At 37.8% G+C, this 24,750-nt stretch overlaps 1 protein-coding gene across 1 annotated transcript in view; it reads left to right on the plus strand.

Annotated features, from left to right (window-relative positions):
- LOC114480090 (RAS guanyl-releasing protein 2-like) overlaps positions 1-22,603 on the plus strand; it is a 64,731-nt gene extending 42,128 nt beyond the window's left edge. Inside the window, exons 8-17 of the mRNA XM_028473915.1 lie at positions 623-739; positions 2,614-2,895; positions 5,105-5,179; positions 5,257-5,379; positions 5,947-6,062; positions 6,140-6,281; positions 9,227-9,263; positions 13,892-14,050; positions 19,758-19,820; positions 21,796-22,603. Of these exons, the coding sequence (XP_028329716.1) occupies positions 623-739; positions 2,614-2,895; positions 5,105-5,179; positions 5,257-5,379; positions 5,947-6,062; positions 6,140-6,281; positions 9,227-9,263; positions 13,892-14,050; positions 19,758-19,816 (1,110 nt within the window). The 3' untranslated portion in view covers positions 19,817-19,820; positions 21,796-22,603. The remainder of the gene's footprint in view (positions 1-622; positions 740-2,613; positions 2,896-5,104; positions 5,180-5,256; positions 5,380-5,946; positions 6,063-6,139; positions 6,282-9,226; positions 9,264-13,891; positions 14,051-19,757; positions 19,821-21,795) is intronic.
- Positions 22,604-24,750: the final 2,147 nt, after the last annotated feature.

Consider the following 24,750-nt stretch of genomic DNA (forward strand, 5'->3'; position numbering starts at 1 on the left):
TTTAGCTTCCAGGGCACTTCCCCCTAACATTCCAGACTTCCATTGTTAGAGTCAGGCTCTCCCCCCTGCTGATTTCTCAGGTGATTCATTTACAAATGAATAGATGCAAATTGTAGCCATCAGAGTCGTCAGTTTGGTCCTAGAGTTCATTTGACCCTGCTCTGGGACTTCTGGGGGGATATAGAAATCCCTGGGACTTCTAGTGTTAATATGCTTTAGAACCAAAAAGGCTGTATTCCAAATAAAAGTTTGTATAACTTAAACAATAATAGAATAACTTAGGACCTGAGCGTAGCCAAATGGATATTGATTCACAATGCAGAGTTTCTTCTTCTACATCACAGAAAGGAATATCATTTACAGTGGTGTCTTTAACACTTTGTTTCAGTAATGCGTTATTTTATTGCATATATTACAGTAACATGTTATTTTTGTAATGCATTTCTCCCAACACTGAGCCTTGCAATACTCAAATGAAGCTCTTGGATATGAACCAAGACTTTGCACAAACAAAAAACACCTGCTGCTGCTTCTTCTTCTGCTTTAGGCCTTGGTTGACTCATAAACTACCACCATATGTCTCACCGTCACGCCTATTATTTCTTCTCCTCTGCATTGACAGAAGCTGCTTCAGTTGCAGAACTTCAACACGTTAATGGCGGTGGTGGGCGGCCTGAGCAACAGCTCCATCTCTCGTCTCAAAGACACACAGACGCACATCAGTGCAGAGACCAACAAGGTGCAAACACAGCCAGACAAAATCAATGTGACGTTAGTCGATGGGCTTAGCTCGCTAGAATTAGGTAGACTTCATTAAATGATCCAAATCTGTCTGAACTCCAAAGCTTTGTCTCTTTGCTCGTCACTCCCACACCAAATGATTTCAAACTTCAATCAAACCACAAAGCCATAAAGCTACATTTTACAAATGCAGGAAGTAGCTATACAGTGTTTAAAACTTAGAAAACTAAAGCTTACTGTGCTATTTTTTTATTTAATAAACTGCAGGTACGTGTATTGGAACATCATCCCACACTTTAAAAGGGACAGTATGATTATAATTAATTTCAAATTGAAAGTAAAGCACCGCTGTTTAGGTCAGGGTTTAGCTATGCAAAGCTATGCTACATGCTAATCACTATTTTAAAATGAACCCCATACTGTGCTATTTTTTTATTTATTAAACTGCAGGTATGTGTATTGAACATAAACCCACACTTAAAAGAACAGTTTGATTATATTTAATGTCAACTTTAAAGTAAAGCACCACCGTCGGGGTTTAGCTATCCAAAGCTATGCTACATGCTAATCACTATTTTGAACTTAGTGCTTACTGTGCTAATTTTGTATTTAATAAACTGCAGGTCTGTGTGTTGGAACATAACCCCACACTTTAAAAGGAACAATATAAATATAATTAATGTCAGCTTTAAAGTAAAGCAGCACTATTTAGGTCTGGGTTTAGCGCCCCAAAGCTATGCTACATGCTAATCACTATTTTAAACTTGCTGTGCTAATTTTGTATTTAATAAACTGCAGGTACTGTACATGTAATGGAACATCACCCCACACTTTAAAAGGGACACTATGATTATAATTAATGTCAGCTTTAAAGTAAAGCCCCACTGTTTAGTTCAGGGTTGAGCTACCCAAAGCTATGCTACATGCTAGTCACCATTTGAACAATACAATAATGAAACTTCGGGCACAATTTATCTGCTTTTTAAGATCATTCAATGGTGTTTCCATTAAAAATAGTTGGAAAAACTATGAGTATTAATTATGTCGAGTATTTTTTTTCATTGATGGAAAGTAGACTCAGAGTAAATTCAAACTTTGGCAATATGACTAGATCGATTGACATTTTGATCAAATTATAACTACTTCACATTGACGTTAAAGAGAAAAAAAATCTGAACTAATTTTGTCATACAAGTTGCTCATTTTAGACATGTTAAATGAGTTCAATCGCTGTGTTGGAAGGTAGACATGGATCCCCTAGTGGCAGGAGGATAATACTGGTTAATGAAGGTAACGATAAGTCAGTTTGGTGAAACAAACGTACTACAAATTACATATACAAACTAAATATACAAATTAAATATATTTTTGGTGAAAATAGTTGAATTTTAATAAATGTACATGTTCTTCTAATGAGTAAGTTCAAAGCTCAAGAGTCATTACAATAGTTATTAATCTTTTTGATATTAGGGTTGCAAAGAGGCAGAAAAGTTCCGGTAAATTTCCACAGTAACTTAACCTTCACTTTTGTAAATATGCTATTTTGTCTGAATAATTGCCATGGAAACTATCCAACTTTTGAAAATTCTTAGAATTTCGCAACCCTAATTGAAATGTAATGTTTTTTATTTGATTATTTTGCATGGATGTTAATATTTATGTTTGGATATGATAGTTATTTTAAATTACTCCTAATTGCTGGTTATATCCCATTGATAATTCCAATGGAAAGAATATTCGCAAAATTCCCAGCCTTAAATTCTTGTTGAAATTAACCGGAAATGTTCCACTCCTTTGCAAACTTATCTTTTTCCTTCCTTTACATTCCGACCCATAAATAATTCTCATCCCACTCCCTTTCTTTGCCTCCAGACTTTTAACAACTTAATTGAGCTGGTGACCTCATGTGGGAACTACAGTCAGTACCGTAAACGTTTCTCCGAATGCTTGGGTTTCCGATTCCCAATTCTTGGCGTTCACCTGAAAGACCTGATAGCGGTGCACGTCGCGCTGTCGGATTGGGTGGATAAAGAGAAGACGCTGGTGAACTTGGCCAAAACCCAGCAGCTGTATGCCATCCTCCAGGAGCTGGCGCTTATTCAGACCACACCACCCAATATTGACGCCAACACGGATCTGCTCAACCTGCTGACAGTGAGTTTTTAAAGAATGTCTGAATTATTTTACTTAAAGCGTACTAAACCCTGAGGTTTTGGCTGGAAATTCAAAAGACTCGTTGATTATGGGCGTGGCTCATGGAGCAGTTAAAACACGCCCAGTCGCTCTCCAACAGCATAGTCTATGCTATGCTAACTAGCTACGCAATACTCACTGTTTGCTATTCTCTCAATCCAACCTATTCGCCACAGATTGCAGTCGATATGTGTTGGTCTTCTATAAAAGGGGCGGAGCCAAATGTGGTGGTTTGTGATGTAAGAAGCCATCAAAACATCACAAAGCGCCATTCTCAACCAATAGCAAAATTTATTGTAATATCCGGGTTTCAAACCATAGAGGGCAGTCACTCTTACCAACAAAATGCACCACATTTAAATACTTTGACTAAAATGTCAAGAGTTGAGCTTGGATCAATCAACAACACTACCTCATGCCCAAATACATTTATATTCACTCTTTAGAGACAGCAAATAAGTCCTAACATTGCTTTATATTTGTTTCATGCCATGATAACAGCTAATGTGAACTTTTAGAAGCAAAAGTTAAACTTCATATGTAAAAAAAAACACATTTTGAACTCCTAATGGGATAATATTTTGATCATCATTCTTAATAAACTTAATATTTTTAACTCATTATTAAAAGAACAACTGCGGGCCTATTATTAGCAACTGCCGCTACCCAATGACCCAGCAAATATGCTAATTGACTTACTAGTTATATACCGTGACCTCACTCGGCAGTAACATCAGGAACGAATGATAAACAGCTAAATAGTGGCATGTTTCTTTAGTTTTGACAAAAAAGGTCAAAAAACTTTAAACTACTTTGAGGGATCAATTTCCTTGTTTTGTGCAAGTTAGTTTTGTGTCGAAATTGGTGTTGCAAACATTTCCCCTGTTTTTCACCGGTGGAAGATTGGATGGAGTCAATTCTTTATTATCTCATGTCGAGGTCCCTCAGGGTGGATTTACAATAGCTTGCTGAGTTAATAACTCCATCAATATATAGATATACTGTATATATTAAAAAAGGAACTAGCATAATCTATTTACAGCTTTTACTTGATTACTTTTCCTATTTTCCATTCCATATGACAATGATGAACTATCAAAAGATAGTAATAAACTGAATATATCGTAAATCCGGCCTTTTTTTTTTTTTCAACTTTAACCTACAATGTCTATTTAGTTGAGCACCAGAGAATGAAGGATCCAAACAAGAATAAAGCTCTTTATTTTTTCCACATTCCACACTTCAACGCGATAACAGGCAGGAAACCCAATTAAGCAGTGAGAGAATAGCTCTGTGGAAAGCAATTTGAGGCCAACAGTGGATGTAGAGGGTGATTATGTGTGGCAGCTAGTTTTAACGTGTTAACAGGCGGGAACAGGCTCTCACCTGCTACTATAGTGGTGGAATTATAGAGGGAAAGAGAATCTTCTACTGCAGCATTGAGTTCAGAAAATGTGATTTCTCTGGACATACTTTAGGACCTTACTAAAGTGAAATAAGTATTCTTATTTTAGCACAGATTATGTATATTTGCGAAATACATGCAGCGGGACATCATATTGAAAGTAGGCTTAACGTATGTACTAGGTTCACAAAGTGGGGTCATATAGGGTATGTGAATAGAAATTTAAAAAAAAAACAGTGCGTTAACATCGGAAACAAATATAAGTGGACCAGTAGTCAGGAGCCTCCATGCATTTCCACAAATTACACATGCAGATCCCACTCATGCAGCCTCAGACAGAGAAACAATCTCATCAAAAAAGCGCAAATATGAAATTCAAACAGATTGGTGCTTCCTCTCAACCTCACAATCTTGAATAAGATGTTTTCAAAAGGATAGGGACAAAATTCACTGCAGGGCTACATTGTGTTTTTAAGTGTGCAGGACAGTGGGTACATGGCTTCAGGTTAAAGGTCTGAAGGGGTACAGGACTGTGAAAAGTTTGGGAACAACTGACTTGTGTGATTTCCATCAAGATATACAGTACATTATGAGCTAAAAATAGGTAACATTCAAGTCAAGGTTGGACATTTTGTTTTGGACAATATTTGCATCCCCAGTTCTGGTAATTAATGATTTTCCTTAACACTTATTTTTGTTCTTTGGATGTACATACTGTATATATGACCTTTACAGATGCCTTTGTAAAGATATTTTCTTGTTCAGGTGTCTCTGGACCAGTATCACACAGAGGAAGAGATCTACCAGATGTCTCTACTGAGGGAGCCACGCAAGCCAACAGTGAGCATTACTACTCTCTGACACATCAACCGTCTTGTCTTGGTTAATATTGATCTCTGACTTCACTTCTTTTGAAGCAAAACTCCAGTCCTGGTCCTGCACTTGACCCCAAGCCTACTATGATCGATGAGTGGGCGGTGTCGGTAAAGCCCAACGCGGACCCCACAATCATCAAGAAGCACATAGAGAAGATGGTGGAGGTGACTTAGCATGATGGTTTTACTCTAATCCCTCCTTCACTAATTGACAAGAACTCTGAAACCTTTCTTAAACTAGAACATTCGACATTATGTCACTGTGAAGCTTATAATAGCACATGAGAGGAAATGAAGGAAAACCATTATGGCTGTCTTGAAATTAAAGCTAATATGAGATGTTTAATCTCAGGAAAGAAGTACCGGTAATTTGGGTAAAACTAAATATACTTTAGTTGTCGCCCTGGCAACCAATATTAGATGGATAATAACAGTTCTTGGACGTCACCAAACTTGTTTACACCCCGAAACGTTTTGGTTCAGGACATCTTGGTCTTGTCTGATTTATGGGATTAATCTTCATTGACAAAAAATGACAGCAAAAACCTTGATTAATGATTACTATTAATAATATTGATTGTTTACTCAATCTTTTTGCACTGATTGCAATGAAAAATACTTCAATATTGAAAACATTTCTTACTGTGTGGACTTTTGATTGTTGCTGACCTTGTCTATTCCTCTATGAACATAGTTTAGACCATTTATTTTATTTCTTTTTTGTGCTTATAGTCGGTATTCAAGAACTTCGACACCGACGGAGACGGCCACATCTCCAGGGATGAATTTGAAGCCATCAGGAACAATTTTCCTTACCTTAGCAAGTTTGGAGAACTAGACAAGAATCAGTGAGCTCCCATAAATCAATTTGTCCATTGACAAATCATGTTACGTGAAGCTAATATATTATTGATGCCATTCACAGAGATGGAAAGATCAGCAGAGAAGAGATGATCGACTACTTCATACAAGCCAGCTCTCTGTTAAACTGCAAGATGGGTTTTATCCACACTTTCACTGAGGCCACCTACGTGAAGCCCACATTCTGCGAGCACTGCGCAGGCTTTGTAAGTTGACTTCGCTCGCAAGAGAAAAATTATTAATATTTTTGAATATTGATTTCAAATCCTCTTCAGGAATGTTGGTAACAGAAATAAACAAATTTGTAACCAAAAAAAAAAAAACTTTTCATGATTGTTGGTTTGTGCTAACCAGCTAACTGACGCTGGTTAGCAAAAACAGTTATTGACAATTTTGACTGCAAACATTACAAAAATGCAAAATTTTGAAAAACCTTTTCGATTAACTTTTATACAGTATGATAATGAAATAGTACAGATTTAGGGAACTGGTCTAATTATGTGGCCCCCGATATAAACGTACAAAATGAAAATACTCAAAACAGCAAAAAAAATACACAAAAGTATGACTATGAAAACAACAATAAAACAATAAAAGAAACATTACTCACAAAACAATTAAAAATGACAAAGCAATCAAAATATACAAAATGCCTCCAAAAAACCTACAAAATTACAAATAAATACACAAAGCGTGCGGCAAAATAAACAAAAATAACAAACATTATACATAACGACAACAAAAGGACACAAAATGAGAAAGTGTAAGACATAGCAGTCAGCGCGACAAAATCAAACTCATCCCCGAGGAAAGAGTGCCCACTGCTAGCCAACCAAATCGGAGTTTGGGTTTTCAGCTGACTATTGGATTCATGCCAAGAATAAATATTCAAATACTCCAGTGCATGTTTTCCATTCAAACATAACTTTATAGTTTGTGATAAGTAGTCCTTGAGATGACTTGTTGTATTTGCGCTTAATGAATAGAGTTGAATTAATGTGAGTCATGAGCTGGCTTCAGCATATCATGTGGCTCCTATAGCACTGTTAGAATTCCATTGTGGTGCATTGTGCCTTCCAGTCTCTGAGGGCGTTAAAGGTCAGTCAGTGTAGGCAGGGATGTGATGGTAGTTGCGTTTAGGTGCTGCGCTCTCTCTCTTTGTTGTAGAACCTAAGGCTGTGTCTCTATCAGTGAGTGTGCGCGCGTGTGCAGAGGTCAGGATATTTTCTGCCTCTTCAGATGTGCTAGTGATCTTTATCTCGCCTCTTTCATGTCATTGTCCCCTCCCCAGCTGCCTGTGTGCTGCCCGGGTCTCGCTTGATCTCGCTCCCCCACATCACCTCTGTCCTGCTAACCTCTTATCTCTCCAACAAGTGTCCCCTCACAGTTCATCACCAGCCACCTTTTTTTTATTTTCATTTTGAAAGAAGAACAGAGCAGGCGACACAATGTGATTACAAAGTACTGCAGAGAATGAGAGCAGTTGAGTTTATAGCAAGGGAGCTGTCGGTACATAACCCAGTCTCACTCCAAAGCGTAGAATGACCATGCTTTACCACTGCGCAATGCATAGACATCCTACTCATACGCCTGTTCGGGTGTAGATATACTATGTGTCATTTGCCCAGTGTTTTCTTTGGGACATACTGTACATCAGGTCATGTGACTACCTGCCAGCACCCTTTGAGAAAGGGAAAACATGGCGGACATTCGTTATATATATTAAGAGAGCTTGTGGCTTTAGCTCCGTTTTGATGAAATTTCTATTGAGCAATATACCCTTAAAGCAGAACTAAGTAACTTGCGCTTAGCGCTCCCCCTAAAGGTCCCTTTTGGTTATGTCACTGTCGTAAAAACTCTGCACCCCCCTCCGCCTGCCCCACAGCTACATGTGCACCTTTGTTCTCCCAAGACTGTAGCAACCAATCACTGAAAAATCCTAATACAACAGTGACACTAAGGGTGCTTTCACACATATACATATGTCTGACATGGAAATGTGACCATGTGAACAGTATGATGAAGAGAGACAAGTAAAATAAATGAATGATGTGGGAGTAATACGGAAGGGAGTGTGGATATGTTTGTTTGTGTGCTGACAAAGCGGGTCTGAAAATGGATGGATGGATGGATGGATGGATGGATGGATGGATATTTGTTTGTGTGCTGCCTGATGGAGCGCTGGGTTGCGAGTATGTGTGCGTGCCTGTTGTCGCAACGACAGTGTGTGTCATTGCTGTGTGTTGCTGCTGAGTTGTCACTGCATGGAGTTGCTCTGTTCCTCGGACAAAGGTCTTCTCTGCCTTTTTTTTGCTGGCTACGTCACGATATAAGTTTGAGAAAGGTGAATTTGTAGATAACTGTGTGGTCATTGTCACGGCAAGTTTGTGGTTGACCTCATTTGGAGACATGATTTATTGCTCTGGTTGAGTGATGGAGTCCCGGCGAGGCATTGATGATTTTATAAAAAAGGTTTATTATAAAACTAAGTAAAAAAGAGTACAAAGATGGACAAAATTAGTGACCGCCCGGCCAGGCGATCCGAAGACAGAGACCCGCTCTAACTAACAGTTTCACAGCTTAAGCTTTTATACAGATAACATAAGAAGTTCCACCCTGAGGTAAGGAGAAGGGGGGAGTCAGATGCCCAACAGTGGAAATATTTGAGGATGATGAAGACGTGTATATTATGAGGAAGATTGGGCACCACTCTTATCTATCCTTGATAGTGTGTGCGTTCGTGTATATCTGCATGTGAGTTTGAGTTTTGGCCTTCAGCAGAGACTCTGTGTTGCACTGAGTACAATACGATCTGTACTGTTTAATCTAACATGATTCAGCTGTTCAAAAGTGCAAAGAGTAATGGAGTCATCATGTATTAAAACATGACAAATTGTACACATGAACATACATTTGACGATATGATGATGAATATAAAAATTGCCATAACATCATAATCTAGCATTAGTTTGTATTGGGCTGCCGTAAAGCAGTACTAAAAAAGTGTACTCGCGCACTAATAAAATTGAACGTACTCCAAATGTTGAGCGCTAGTAGAGCTTTGCTAACAATGCTTAAAGGCTTTCCATACAACAGGAAATCAAACCATTGTTAACAACAACCTTACATTTCTGTCTCTTTCCACTTGCAGATTTGGGGCTTCTACAAGCAGGGCTACAAGTGCAAAGGTACGATCCCTTCATTTTCTCCACCGTCTGCTGCACACATGGGTCCGTTCAAAGAAATAAATAATTCTCTGCATTTAATTGATTCCCATCCACTCACAAACACTTTAAAGTTTATTTAAAGTGCTGTAGCCAACAGAGCATCTCTAATACTGTTCACTCAGAGATAATAAATGAGCTAGCACTCCGCACTTTAAATTAGTCTTTTTAGGCTTTCAAATGGGCTAGTGTTTAAAGAAGGTGGTTTGATTGACAAAGGCCACCAACCTTTAGTGCCTCCCAGCCGCTCATACAGATCATTAGCTTCATAAAAACTCCATTCCCTCAGAGTACCCACGGCTGGTGTTCTGTGCTTCCACCGTAAAGTAAGTGGAGATAATCTGCAGGCGGTACCATCTCTAAATAACTCACGCTGCATATGCCTCTATCCAGATGTCGAGCAAAAACTTCAAGGCGTGACTGTTCACAGCTTCTGCAGAGGAGACCCCTGAGTGTTATTGTGCATTGCAAAGGTTTGATAAATTAGTGCCAATTGTTTGAATCGGTGTTTCTCAAATGGGGGTACGCGATGCCACTACAGGGGGTACTTGAGAGAGAGAGTGGAAAATTAACAAAAAGTGTCAGTCTTGGTTCCACTTGGTAAAAACTATAGAAAAAAATCTATTCTGGAGCCACTAAATCAGTGTTTTTCAACCTTGGGGTCTGAAATTTCTGAAAAATTAAAATAGATTTTTGAATTTTTTTTAATTAAAACACAAAATCGTAAACGACTGTATTCCTACATTTTAACTTTGTGAAATATAAGTTATATGTTAAACTAAAATGCAGTAACATGATGAAAAACTAATTCTAGAAAAAAAATGTCTTGTGGGGTGAAATTCTTGATATCAAAATGGGGTCACGGTCCAAAAAAGGTTGGGAACCACTGCACTAAATAGTGTTCCTTTCCACTTATTTACAAAATGAGATTCTTTAAAATGTGTGCTATCACTCATTAATTTCCCCTTTATGCTCAATAGTTGTTTTTAAATAGTTTAAGCAAAATGTGGTAGTCGGACAAAGGGGGTGCTAAGATTAAGAAATAAAGAGAAAGGGGGTACTTGAACCAAAAAAGTTTGAGAATCACTGCTTTAAATCATATGTGTCTAGAATAATTATATCATATATTTGCAAAAGAGGATATTCTTACTAACAAATGTACAAGTACTATTTACTGTATGCAGGAGACTAGTAATGACCAATTGAGCTATTGTGTTTTAGAAGTGTCCCTCTGAAGTTTGCAGTCGACAACTAATATTAACCCAATTTAACTGCGACAGAAAACCATACAAAATAAAATTTTAAGAATAAAAAATGCCATGACTTGTGTTACGCATTCTCAAAATATTACAGTCAGAAATATAATTATTGGAAATATTTAATGTGTGAACTCGGTGATTATCCTACTTTAAGGAAAAACAAATTGCATAACAAGAAAAATATTCTGTTGATAGTTACACAACATACAAAACACTTGGGTTTGAATGGCTTTTATTGTTTTCACTGCTTTTTATTCAGTCAAGCTCCCTGGCAGCTTCATTCAGCTGCTTACAGGTTGTCATTAACTGATTGGTGTTGCATAGCAACCAGACTAATTCGCTTTGAGACTGCTAGCTGTAACCTTCACTGTGACCTGCACTTTGTGTGTTGAAAAGAACTAAAGATGACTGATTGAAGAAATGCAACATACATAGCTGTAACATTGTGGTGGGATGCCTTTGACTGGGATACCAAAGTATAATGTGAAAACGTTAAAAGAGGACTAGCATGACACACAGTTGTAGCAGTTGTTGCACCTTTTATATCCGCTTCAACTCAGGCGAGATCACTGATCTAGTCTGACTGGATGTTTGAGAGGGTTCTGGTTCACTCCATTAATTAGCACAGTGGAAGTCAATGAGAGTCCTTTAGCAATTCATTCCCATTAGCGCTGTAAGCCCTAACTCACAGAGATAGAGATAGATCAACAGGAACATCATTAAAACAAATCACCCAACGCAGTGTGAGAGCTAAATGTGTGCAGGTAAAAATCCTTGCATTAGGTAGCTTTCTCAGCATTTGAATAGATTTATCTCCGGCAAAATGCTATTAGGCTAAAGTTGCTAGCTGTCGAATCGATACGATTGAGCTAATGTGGCTGGGTCGTAAGTTCTTCACTCTATTTACCACCAGCTGAATTACAAACTTCTTACGTATTAGATGTAAACTGGATAGTGTGTATTCACCGAAAGCAAGTTTGATTTCTTTTTCCTTTCCATAAAAATAACTAGCGCTAGCCTACCAAATACAGCTAATGATTCCCAGCCTAAACCTTTTAAAACTATGTAAAAATGGCCTTCAAATTTTTCAAATTCCTTAAATTCTGTACAGTGTAATAAATGTTACCTGCAATAACTAGGGGCACAGAAACCTATTGTTATGCTGCGTATTGTTCTTCTGAGGAAATTCTATTTTTCATGTGCGAACAACCACCAAATTTTGCACAAAGATCCAGTCACATGCTAGATTGCCTCAGCTGCAAATCCAGGCCAATCGTCCTAAATGTGGCGCTATAGCAAGCATCTAAAGTTCAACATTTAGAAAATTACAAAAAACAAATCAACCCTACCTGTTTCATTTTGTTTAAAAAACTGTTTCATCTCCTTTCACAGTTGTTTTCCTACAACTCATCTTCAGACTGTTCTACACAAAGAATTGACATATTTTTTTGATTTATCAAAAGACAATTGAGCCTTCAGTGCATCAAAGTGTTTGACTGTAAACTGTAATGTAAACATATGTTTGCAATTTCTTGCAGAATACATTTTCCAATGTTCATTTAAAAAAGGCAAAATTTTGCAGTCATTGTAGATGATGTTTAGAATATAATCCAAATTCTATCGAAAAAACTGAACTTTACTCAGTTGGAGTCAATGCAAAAATAGGATTCGTAAACATCAGTTTTTCCACTTACGGAGACAATAAATCATTGTTAAAAACAAATTACCAACATATCCATGCTGTGTTGGTGAAATTTGTGTATTTTTGGATATTTTCTCTAAAAACAGAATTTTTGACAGCTGTTTGAAATCTGCCTTTAAATGCTAACGGCTGCGGTCATGCACACAGGTGACTGGCTTAGTCAATTAGTGAAGCTACATGGAACATTTCCCAGAGCCGTTTAGAGAGAGAGTTGTGACAACGGAAGTTCAAAATGCTCGACCGTCACGTGATTCTTATAGACTCAGGTAGTTCCTCTGAAGTTTCAAATCCATTAATTCCAAGAGACATAACTGGAATTTTTGGTAATTTGTCGTCAATAACTGCATTAATTTACAATATTTATACAGTACACCGTCATATGGATGTGTATATAATGATAATATATATCTAATATAATAATCCACTAACATGCTTCAATGCACATGTTAATGGGTTTAAATATGCTGATAATAATAAAATAATATCCAATATGAATATTTAAACGTCTTACCATTCAAAAGTATATCACAAAGTGTTTACTCCACTATAGCTTCATTGCGGTGCAATAGTCAACTTGCTCACTTCTGGAAACTATTGTGAGGCTCCATGAACCGCCATTTCTTTAAAAAAAAAAAAAAAGAAGACCATTGGAGTGAACGGAGTTGTCACAACTCTCTCTCTAAATGGCTCTGACATTTGGCATACTCTGTACAACACACTACAAACTCAATGAATTTGTACTGTCTACTATATACTTTAAGTATGGTTCGGATGAATTTGATTCTCACTGAAGTATACTTCCAAGTTTGTCAAGATGCATTTCGAACCTCCAACGACAAAAACCTGAAGCACACTGAAGCTAAATATCTCCGTTGATTCGCCACCTTTAAAAGTTCTGAAAGCATTTTAAGTGAGAAAGTGACCAAGTACAATATCAACATGTGGCCATTTGATCCATAAAACTCACGGAAACACATTTCATGCCGACATTTTGGAGATTTTCGGAGGCCCGCCATTGTGCTACTGACTAAACTTCCGGTTAACTTCAAAACAAAAGCCATACTTACAAAAGTGTTAAAAAACTAATGGCAGACAAGTTTTGAAAAGGGCATGTTTGACTTTTAAGCTTGAAGCCGGTCCCAGGATACATTCTGCTCGCAATGCATCATGGGGCGGTTGAGTATGACGTGTGCCCACCATGCAAAAGTATTTTTTTTAGTACAGTGTTTACAAAATTTAACATAAACAATATTTTGAATGCTTGGTGATTTTACCAGGTAATGTTTAATGGTCTGGTTTAAGTCCAATGAGTGGTGGATGACCCATCACTCCTCTCTCAGACTCTCCTCTGCTGACAGAGTGCTTGTCAGGCGCCCTCAGCCTTACCGTGTGTGTGTGCCAGTGTTCCTGTGTCCGCATGGCATGTAGAAGCAAACTACCAAATGCTCGTCCCTTTTTGCCCATGTTTCTGTTTGCACCCATTCCTCTGTCTGACCCTCTCCCCTCTCCATCCTGCTCCCTCTCTCGCCGATTCTCTCTCCCTTCCCTCCGACGCTCTCGTCCACTCCTTCGGTCCCGAAACCTCTCCCTGCCACCATCCTCCTTCTCCTCGAATGCTACTCCGACTACAGCTTGTGGAGTCAACTGTCACAAGGCGTGCCGAGGCCGTCTGGCTGTGGAGTGTCGGAAGAGAACCAAGAGTATCAGCCATGAGACGCCACCAGCTCTGCAGGCCAGATCCTACAGCTTCCCACCACCCGCCAACTCTCCAGTCAGCCTGCAGAACTCAGGTGGGACCCTTTCATGAATGGCTTGGAAGACATTTCTCAATGAGAAGCTATAACAACTCATGGGATTACTTTATTATGGGGTTTCTTTTTGCAAATTCACACATTTGCATAAAAAAAACTATTGGAAAGGTCATCAACCCTTGCCTTCAGATGATCAGAAAGTTGGTATCTCAATGCAAGAAGGTTTCTATCCTTTCAAATGAAAGATCGAATGCATTTATTTCAGTAATCTTTAAGAATGTCTACATTCATTTCTCTACAAGCTATTATTGCCTCCGCAAAATATTTACACCGGTGTTTGTTTATCTGTTAGCAGGATCATGTCAAAACGATTTGGATAAAATCTTAACCAAAGATAGACATTAAGTCATGGAATATTCCATTATATTTTGGAGGGGATCTCGATCAATATACCGATTCTGAATAATCTCTATCCTTCATGATTGGAGAAATTTCCCAAATTCTTATCTCAGTTTTTAATTGACCCATCTTTATGAAATTTGACTCAGTTATGTCAGGTTGGTTTCTCAATTACCCGACCGAGTTTCATCAGGACCGCATCCGGATTGCGCATTTTATCTCGATTTTTAAAAAAAAATGGGGGTACCCATGCTTTTGGACCTACTTAATCCCTATGAATGGGGATTGAAATGTTTTCATTGTGAACGATAAAAGTACCATGATCAGGATCATTGATCCCGATAACTGCCAATATCTGGCAAAGAGGAGGACATTCGGCTCTTGGCGTAGGTTTGCGCTCTCTGAGTGCTCTTGTTTTGAAAGTCTTGCCCATGCTAGCTTTCTTCCAAGTCTTCCAAGTTCACACCAAACGCAACTGAAGTGACTGAAGCGACTCGATTACATTAAAATCAATGTAAATGACGCAACCTCAAGTTATCTCCCTCAAGCGACGCGACTTGTGTAATTTGAGTGACAAGGTCGAGTGCGACCTTGCTGCTCAAAGTTGAAAAATCTGAACTTTTTAAGCAACTTCAAGCAACAAATCCCTCGTCCTTCACTGTCTGTAGAGTGGAGCTGCAGCCCCTCCCTCCCGCTACAGTGCAGACGGCTGCAGCGGAGACAACTTCCTCAATTTTAAAACAGCGGTTAACTCCTTGAAAACCACAATAACTACTGATCATAACACATTCTTAGTGAACTCATCCTTTAGTATATCCGTAAGTTGATTTTTTTAAACCGTTAAAGCAGAGCAAGAAGGAAAAGAAGTGATCAACCCCCTCTCTCTTTCTCTCCCTGTCACCGGTTCAACACACACATGTACCTGTAATTTGGAAAACTTTTGTTTTTAGTATATTTTTGATTTGTTTTCTTTACTTTTTTAATACAATACTTTTTTATTTTTTCTATTTATATTATTATTCATGTTTATTTCTATTATATTTGCATAATTAGTCTTTATTTTATGTAGGTATCTTTTTATTATTTTGATAATTTTATTTGCAATCTCTATTTTATGTATAAAATTATTATTATTTGTTTTTGTTAGATACTTTATTTTAATCCTTATATTCATTATTCTGTTTTTATAAAAAAAAAAAAATTTAAATAAAAAAAAAATCAGCAAAACATTTTATTTTCATTATTATATATTAAACATTATTTTATTCATTTTGTATTTTTAATTATTATATTTTATTTTCTGTATTTGACATTTTATTTAATGCCAAATATTGTGCCGAGTTTAGAATGTAACTAGAGCATCATTAAGTCATTTTGGGTTGTGGTTGCAGCTGCAATGAATAATTCGAGTGATCTACACTCAGCCATCATTTGCCCGCAGCAGTTTACCCAACAAAGTGGGACTGCTACACAATGTGACATTATCCCGCAGGGATTCCGCCACCCTCCGCCCAGTTTCATACAGGAGCTGGTCTCTACCAAAGATAGACCAGTTGAGGACTTGGAAGCCGGGTTGTTTTCTGAAGTTCTTTTTTCTAAATTGTTCTTTGTTTCTGTTTTGTTGCACGTTACCTCCTTGACAGCAGATAGGATTTTTATAACAATTGATGGTGCATATGACACTTATAATCTGAATACAAAGTGTTATGACAGTAAGGATTAAAATCAGTACATGGATGGTTTAACTGTGGTTCGTTACAATATAAAGAGTCTGGGAAGTCCCATCAAGAGGGAGAAAATACTCAACCAACTTAAAGCTTTGCACTGTTCAATTGCAATGTTGCAAGAGACACATTTGTCGGAGGTGGAACATTTGAAATTAAGGAGAGGCTGGGTGGAGCAAATATACAGCGTGTCATGAAAAATGGAGCAAAAGAGGGGTTGCGATTTTGATAAGTAGGAGTCTTTTCTTTAACTGTGAAAGGGTACTGGAAGACAAAGAAGGCAGATACATCATGGTGGTAGGTACTATCGGGGAGAATAGATTTACATTCTGTAACTTGTGTGCACCAAATGAGGACTGTCCACTTTTTTTCAAGAAAATGGCATCCAGACTGGCAGAGGAAGGGGAGGGAATCAACTGTGTACTGAACTCGAAAGTAGACCGACTACCCACTGAAAAGAGACCTCAAACTCGTAAATCAGTTGCTGTTGCGGGAATGATGAATACATTGGGATTGATTGATGTGTGGAGACATCATCACCCCAGAGGCAGAGACGATACGTACAGGTCACAGGTTCATGGGACTTACTCCAGACTAGATATGGTTCTGGTTTCAAAGGCTGATCTAATATAGAACCCATAACCTTGTCAGATCTTGGCCCTATTAAGATTAAAATAAAGTTGGGTCAAGAACAACAATTCAAATACTGGAGACTTAATGTCTCAATATTAAACGATCCCCTAATCCAGCAGGAACTACGTGACAGACTAAAAGAATACATGATATAAATGATAATGGGGAGGTTAGCCTGTCTACTTCATGGGATGGAGCCAAAACTGTTATGAGGGGACATATAATCCAAATTACTTCGAGATTAAAAAAGCAAAGGGAAGCCAGGGCACTTGCTATGGAGACAGAAATTGTGAGGTTTGAAAAGGAACACAAAATATCGAGAAGAAGGGATGTATTAGAATTACTAAAACGGGAGCGTCAAAAATTAGACGATCTACTCATGTATAAAGCTGAGGGAATGCTCCGGTTTGTGAAAAGAAAATATTATGAAATGGGTAATAAAGCAAGTAGATTATTAGCGTTTCAGTTAAGGAAGGCTCAATCTAGCCGGGTGGTGCCTAAAATTAAACATCCTGACACAGGTGGAATCACTTCCCAATCAAAAGAAATAGCAGAGGTGTTTGCTATATATTGTAAAAAACTTTATCAAAGTCAATAATGAATAGGGAAGAAGGAGAAAATAACTAATTTTGAATTTGGTCCAACTGAATAGATTGACACAGGATGAGGCTGAGAGGTTGAGCTCCCCTATAACAATACAGGAAGTAACAGATAGTATCAGTAAGTTAAAGAACAGCAAATCTCCAGGTGTTGATGGATACTCTGGAGAATACTACAAAGTTTTAGGTAACGAGTTAGCCCCAATTTTATGCCAGGTATACAACTACGCACTAGATGGCAGGGACCCCCCAAAAACCTGGTCAGAAGCAATTATCTCCGTTATACACAAAGATGGAAAGATCCCACTCAATGTATGGGATATTGGCCTATAAGTTTGCTTTGTCAGGATCTGAAAATATTGACCTCTATATTGGCAAACACACATTCGGAAATTAGTTAATTCGGATCAAACAGGGTTCATTACCGGACGGCAAGGCACTAATAATGTTAAACAAGCTCTAAATCTACAATTTATTGCCTCTAATAGACAGACTCCATCAATGCTTCTCAGCTTAGATGCTGAGAAGGCTTTTGATAGATTAGACTGGACATTTCTGGAGCAAACGTTAGCTCGTATGTGGTTTAATGAAACTTTTTTGAACTGGATTGGAGTGTTCTACAAGAATCCACGGTCAAGAGTCAGGGTCAACGGGCAATGTTCCGAATTTTTTGAGGTGGGACGGGGGACAAGATGGGGATGCACTTTCACCCGCCCTTTTTGCTCTTAGCAGCCCCTTGCAGAACTGATCAGGAGGAACCACCTTATAGAAGGAATAAGAGATGAGAGCGGAAACCAACATAAAATAGCCCTATATGCTGATGACATATTGTTGTTCATTGAAAATCCCATTCACTCAATCCCTGCTCTCTTAAAAAACCTTAATGAATATAGCGTGGTGTCTGGCTATAAAGTTAACCCTAACAAATCAGAGGCATTGATGGTGTCAGGGGCGTGGCCTGATTAGCTGAGTGACACAGTGTCTTTTCGCAGAACCAAACAGGGGTTTAAATACTTAGGAATCAAACTCACTCCCCATGTACCTCAATTATACAAGGCTAATTACGAAAAAATATTTGAAACTTTTAGAAAATAACTGGCAAGATGGGATGTGCTCCCGTTATCTCTTCTGGGTAGAGTGGAAGCTGTTAAAATGAACCTACTTCCCAGACTTTTGTTCCTGTTCCAGTCTCTTCCAGTCTGGGTCCCAACATCAGCTTTTACAATGCTGGACAGACTTATATCTAGGTTCATATGGCAAAATTAGAGACCAAGAGTGAGACTTAAAACGCTTACTCTTGAAAAGAGGAGAGGTGGACTTGGCCTTCCTAGTATGAAATCCTACTTTTGGGCAGCACAACTAACAGCGGTGGTAGCCTGGGTTAACAATAACGTGGAGTCAGGATGAGTGAACATTGAGCAAAACTCGCTGCCAGCTACACCGCTGTCCACCCTAGTGTTTCTGGGCAGGCAGTCCGAGAGGAAACTAATTAAAGGGACAGACGGTCTTTCACGGGCAATGTAGATAATCGGAAATCCAGATTTCCCCCCCTCCACAATGGACACAACCTTTAAGAGATGGGAAGGCAGAGGCCTAAAGGTTATTGATCAGCTGTTCTGTGGTGATGTTCTACAGCCATTCTCATATCTCCAAGACAAGTTCTCTTTACCCCAAAGTGATTAGTTTCGTTACTTTCAGATTATTTGTGTATTTGTCTCATGTCGGCTTTGTTAGGTTTTCTGGGATCCAACAGGTTTTACCTTATTTTATTTCATCATAATGTACTATTCAAATTTGTTATTTTTCATTTTTTCCTACATTGTTGTGTATATTCTGTCTTGCTGTCGAGGAACGTTCTGTAACATCATTTCACATGTGTACTACTAAAAAGAGAAAATTAAAGTTAAAAAAAAAAGAAAAGTGGTACGATATATTGTGCGACAATATATCTCGATGTTAAGACTTCACAAGATGTATCGTCAGGAAAGATCCGCATTCACTGAAGATATGCTCACGGTTCGGTAAAAGCAAAAACTCTTTTTTTATCCGGCACCAATCCCATTATTCACTGAGGGTTTTGGTCCTCCAGATTCAATCGTTCTGACATTTTGGTATGATAAAATCTGCTCCAACAATAGAGTGTCATTTGCAATGGAAATGTAATTGGCCTCTGCAGAAAGGCCGATGACTCAGTGCAGTCGCCTTGTCTGACTCTGATTGATGTCACTACGATGGCTGAACTCATACTGCAGACAAATTCATATATATTAATAAATAATGAAGGCCACCAATTCTTTTTCCTTCTGATCTTAAAATAAAAATTGGCATTTGTGTGTCATGCAAATGATTGGCTCCTTATTATTTTTATGCCTTTTCGACTTTTTCCCCCAGTGATTGCTGAGGAGGACATCGAGTCAGTGGAGGAGGGGGTGTTTGATGTCCACCTATAACCAGGTGAGAGAGCTGCTTCAAATATCCACCCAGTTATTGCTATTCTGAATTATAAAGACATTTCAGTCAACATTTCTACTTTACTCAGGAGTATAAAGGTTATTTTTTTTGTATTCAAGCCATATATTTAAGTAGCAATGTCTTCAATTAGCTGTAAAACTGAATATGGTTGGACGGATGGAAGCAAATGTTCTCAATTAATGGAGCAAAAGCCAAAAGTGGGTTACAGACTTTTTCCTCTGCAGGTATAAGAGGAAAGGATCTGCTTTTATTTTGAAGGAGATGTTATTTCTGGCTGGTGATAGTTTTCCAAGTATTTGTAATCTAGATAATTTATTAATGGTGACCTACAAAGAGAGTTTTGTGATTGTTCAGCTTTTGGGAAAAAAATAAATAAATAAAATTGTAAACTGCAGCTTTGGTTCTTCAAATTTTCATTTTATATAACTGAAATATAAAGATATATTGATTGGATTTTGGTCGTGGCTTGCTATGAAGTGGCGATGCAGGAGCAGTTGAAGATGACTGAGTGGCGCATCGCCATCTTGTGGAAGAAATTAGAATTACAAGAAAATGCTTGAATAGAGCTGCATGCTGTTTTGATCAGGAAAACATCTGTCATTTGTCAGACCAAACGCCGTCAGATGAAACGGCCTCAAACTTCAAAATAAAAGTCATCAGACTAAACAGTCTCAAATAAAACAGCCTAATGCCGTAACTCACAACATGACGTTCTGTTTTGAAGAAATCAGAAAAACATGACGTCATCAATATGTGCTGCTCCAGATACAAGAGTAAAATGAGAGCTGTTATTTTCCATTTATTTTTAAAGGTTAAGATATATCAATATTTAATTTAACTATGTATTTATTAAGCAAACAATATGTTGATATATCTTAACTTTAAAAAAAAAAAAGAGGAAAGAACGGCTTTTCAACTTGCTTCATGTGTACTTCAGGTTCCTTCAAAAAATAAAATGCTATGTCGTGTTTTACAGCCTGAGGCCGTCGAGTCTGATTACTTTTATTCTGAAGTCTAAGGCCGTTTCATTTGATGGAGGTTTTGCTGAGACATGAGTCAGTTTGGTCTAATAAAAGAGGTTTTCCTGATACCTCACTCTGAGACCTGAGGACAGGGGTTGACTGGCCATCTGGCATACTAGGCATTGTGGGCCGGTCCATTACGTTTTTTTTTTTTTTTTGACGAGTGAATGGAGGCAGACATGGTAACAGGTGGCCAAAATGATCCAAAAATTGTAAAAATGTGGCAAGAAAAGAGTGAAAAGTGACTAAAATTGGCCAAAAGCAATTAAGAGTGCCTAAAAAATGGGTAAATAAAGAGGAACCAGATGGTATGTAATAGCTAAGGGTAACTTAAATGGGCAAAATGTGGCAAACAATAGTGAAAAAGAGCAAAAATGTGGAACAAAAAGAGGCAAAATGTAGCAGACAAAGGAAAGAAGTGATATATCTTGGGCAAAAGTTTGCTTATTTGGATGAAAATTGGCCTAAAAAAATTTAAGGAAAGACAAAAATTGGATAGAAGTGTCAAAAAGAACCTGCAAAAATGGACAAAAAATAGGAAAAAAAAGGGATTTTTATTGGCTAAAAGTAGATTAACGCTGAAAAAAGTGTCCAAACTTTTTGAAATGGGACAAAGGAAGTTTCAAAATGGCCAAAGGAAATGGGTAAAAAGGGGTTAAAAGTTTCCCCATTTTAAGGTTTTGTGAGGGAATATTTATAATAATTTAAATTAATACATAAAGAGCCACATGTTGAGCATCACTTAAAAATGACTACTTTATGGCGTCGCTGATAACTTGGTCTGGACAGAAAATGCCAGGGTTGAATTTTTGTCCCAGTCTCAAATGTTCACCGTAGCTATGGGTCTTGACATAAAATAGATCCCAGATATGATATCTTTGGGCCAGAGGGTTAAAAATTAAACTAAAGAGCTGTCTTATCCACTTTTGTTCCAGAATCTTCCAATACCAAGAAGCCAAGAACCTGCATCCCTCATGGAGTCATCCTGGGAATGTGTCACACATCAGATCTACAAACCTTATCAGTCAGGACCAGTTGAACTGAGGAGCACCTACACAAATGGCGGACGCACCCAGCAGCTGCAGCCTCGGGCCTCACACAGAGACAAACACATGCCACACCTGGAAAATTAATCTTTGCATATTAAGTATCAGTGTTTCCTTGTAACATGTTAGCAATATAGTAGTTGTTATGTTGTCTTTAAAGCTAAGGATGTACATCCGCCTCACAGGATGTCCTTTAGTGTCTTGTTTTTCAAATGCACGAACAACAGTGGGACCAATTTCAGTGTCGGATGAATTATAGTGGACCTGTGATGCCTGCCTGAAGTCCAATGACAAAAACCCTCCCACTAAATAAACTTCTGAGACAGCTGGGACTGGGTTGACTGGGAGCACTGGGATACATTGGTGGTGTTTTCTCCGCAGTAATAGCTGTGCTGTGCTTGGTGATTGTAGTCCAAATAAAAAGCATGTACCTACATCTTTTTTTTTTTTTTTTTACTGTCGGAGCACGAAGCAGGAAAGCTTTGTGACAGATGGAGGCTCACACACTTTGATATTGAATGAGACTTTTCACCTGGAGGGATGTCTTTACCTGCCTGTCAAAGGATGTTTGCTGTTCCCTTGACTGATGTCATACTGTTGGTGTATTGTACATTTGAATGATTCTCCAGTGTTAAAAGCAACCAAAACCTCTGTAATGTGGAGTATTAGTCCAGATATCTGTGTCTAATAAGAATGTAAGCAGATGAAATTCAAGAGTTTGTTTTTATTCACTATATTACTGCTCATTTTATTACTATTATTACTACTATATTATTATTACAATCATCATAATCATTATTATTGGTATTATCATTACTACTATATTTATATAATTATTACTATATTATTATTACAACTATTTATTATCTCTATTGTTATCATCATCACTATTAGTGGTTATATCATTACTACTATATTTTTATTATTGTTTCAAATAATGTTTTATCAATATTAGCACCATCATTATTATTGGTATTGTCATTTCTATCTTATTATTTTTATTATTATTAGTAGTAAATTTTAAGACTATACTACAACTATATTATTATTGGTATTATCATTACTATCTTATTATTATTATTATTATTAGTAGTATATTTTAAGACTATGCTACAACTATATTATTATTGGTATTATCATTACTACTATATTATCATTATTATTACTGATATGTGATTACAGAATCTCTCCTGGTCAGTTCTAGTCACACTGCCCAAGCAGGCCAGATGCCATCGTACTGATAGCGTTTACCAAGGTCTCTTCTCAAAGGCTCTGTCATTGTTTTGACGAGCACTATCAGCAACCAACAAAACCCTGTGAGCACAGAACAACTACAGATTCATTGGGGGGGACACACTGAACCCTTTGAATGCTTTAAAAAAAACAAAAAACAAATAAACCCCGCATCTGACCAGCAACCCTAAAACTTGACTGTCTAATTCCATTCAAAACTGCCACAACAGCTGGGGGCTCGTCTCGAAATACATCAGATAATGAGGTGGAAGAAGTTTCCTACTTAACATTGCAGATGGAAATCAGATCCTTGCCTGTTAAATGATTGACTAGATAAAGACTTGTTAAAAATTTAATTGGTGGTGGGAAAATTGTGGGAAAATTTTTTATTTTTTCCCCCCAAAACAAAAGAGACGTGAAGCATGAGGTGTCTACATTTCTGATATGATTTGTCTTGTTGCTGGAAAACAGTCTATTTTTTTTTTTTACTATAAATCTAAAGTGTAATTCAGGATTTTTGCCTTAAAATCCACACTAAATGCGTGATTCCAACATTGGGCGGTTATTACAGCATATGGGAGAGGAGCCAATGTGGTACAGGTAAAAGACGGATGCTTGGAGGGAACCTGCCTGGACAGGAAACTGTAACGGGAGAGTCACGGTAACTGGGTCTCCGTTAGATTCTGAGGTACTGATTACAGAGTGAGATGTCCAGTGTGAGGCAGGGTTAGTGCTCGCTGCCGCCTTTGGTACGTATATAACATGCAAAGGTTTTTGTGCCAGCTCGGAGAAGGAGAGCGTGAAGAACGAGCACGGGAAGGTTATGAGATAACCACAGGATTTAGACTATAAATAGCTGAGAGTATAATGACTAACGGGAGCATTCCCAGTTTGGAAGGGGTTTCAGTTAGAGTCTGAGGTACCGTTGTAGGGTGTTTATCGAGCTAAGTCCAAGTGATAGTGTTACGACTGAGACAAGAGCACTCCCAATTTGGAATTGGGTCCCAGTAAGACAACCTTTTACAGCGGAATTATTGTCCCAATGTGTATTGGTCTCAGTTTTCTCTGCTGTATTACGTTTGACGCTGAGGCATTGTTTTTATGGCGTTTCTTCGCTATGTTGCGTTAGAAGATAATCGATCAGTCTGTGTAAGTTGATGACTCCTTTCTGGTGATTTTGCAGGAACCGGTTCTGAACTGTGTAACGAAGTGCGGCAGATTTCTTACATAAAAACATTTTCTCCCATAATACCTGAATCACAATTGTAAATATAGGTCACAATTACGGATGTAGCGATTTACTCAACTCTCGATACGATTCCCCATACTGGGTTCACGATACGATTCTCTCACAATTTATTTTACAAAATGGGACTGTGCATAAATGACTGAAAAATATTCCTTTACTTTTTTGGGAAAATACTGTACTATTTTCCTTTTATTTTTCATTGTCAAAATAATCCCTTGATAAACTATTCAAAACAATGCAATTTAACTAAAAAATAAATCTTGAATGAAATAAATAAAGGAATAATACAAATGAAGAAGAAGCCTATTAATTTAAATTCTGGTTCTATAGTAAACAATGCAAAACTGCATAATAGTATTTTT

The sequence above is a fragment of the Gouania willdenowi genome, chromosome 18 (assembly GCF_900634775.1).
Source record: "Gouania willdenowi chromosome 18, fGouWil2.1, whole genome shotgun sequence".
Taxonomy (NCBI): Eukaryota; Metazoa; Chordata; class Actinopteri; order Blenniiformes; family Gobiesocidae; genus Gouania; species Gouania willdenowi.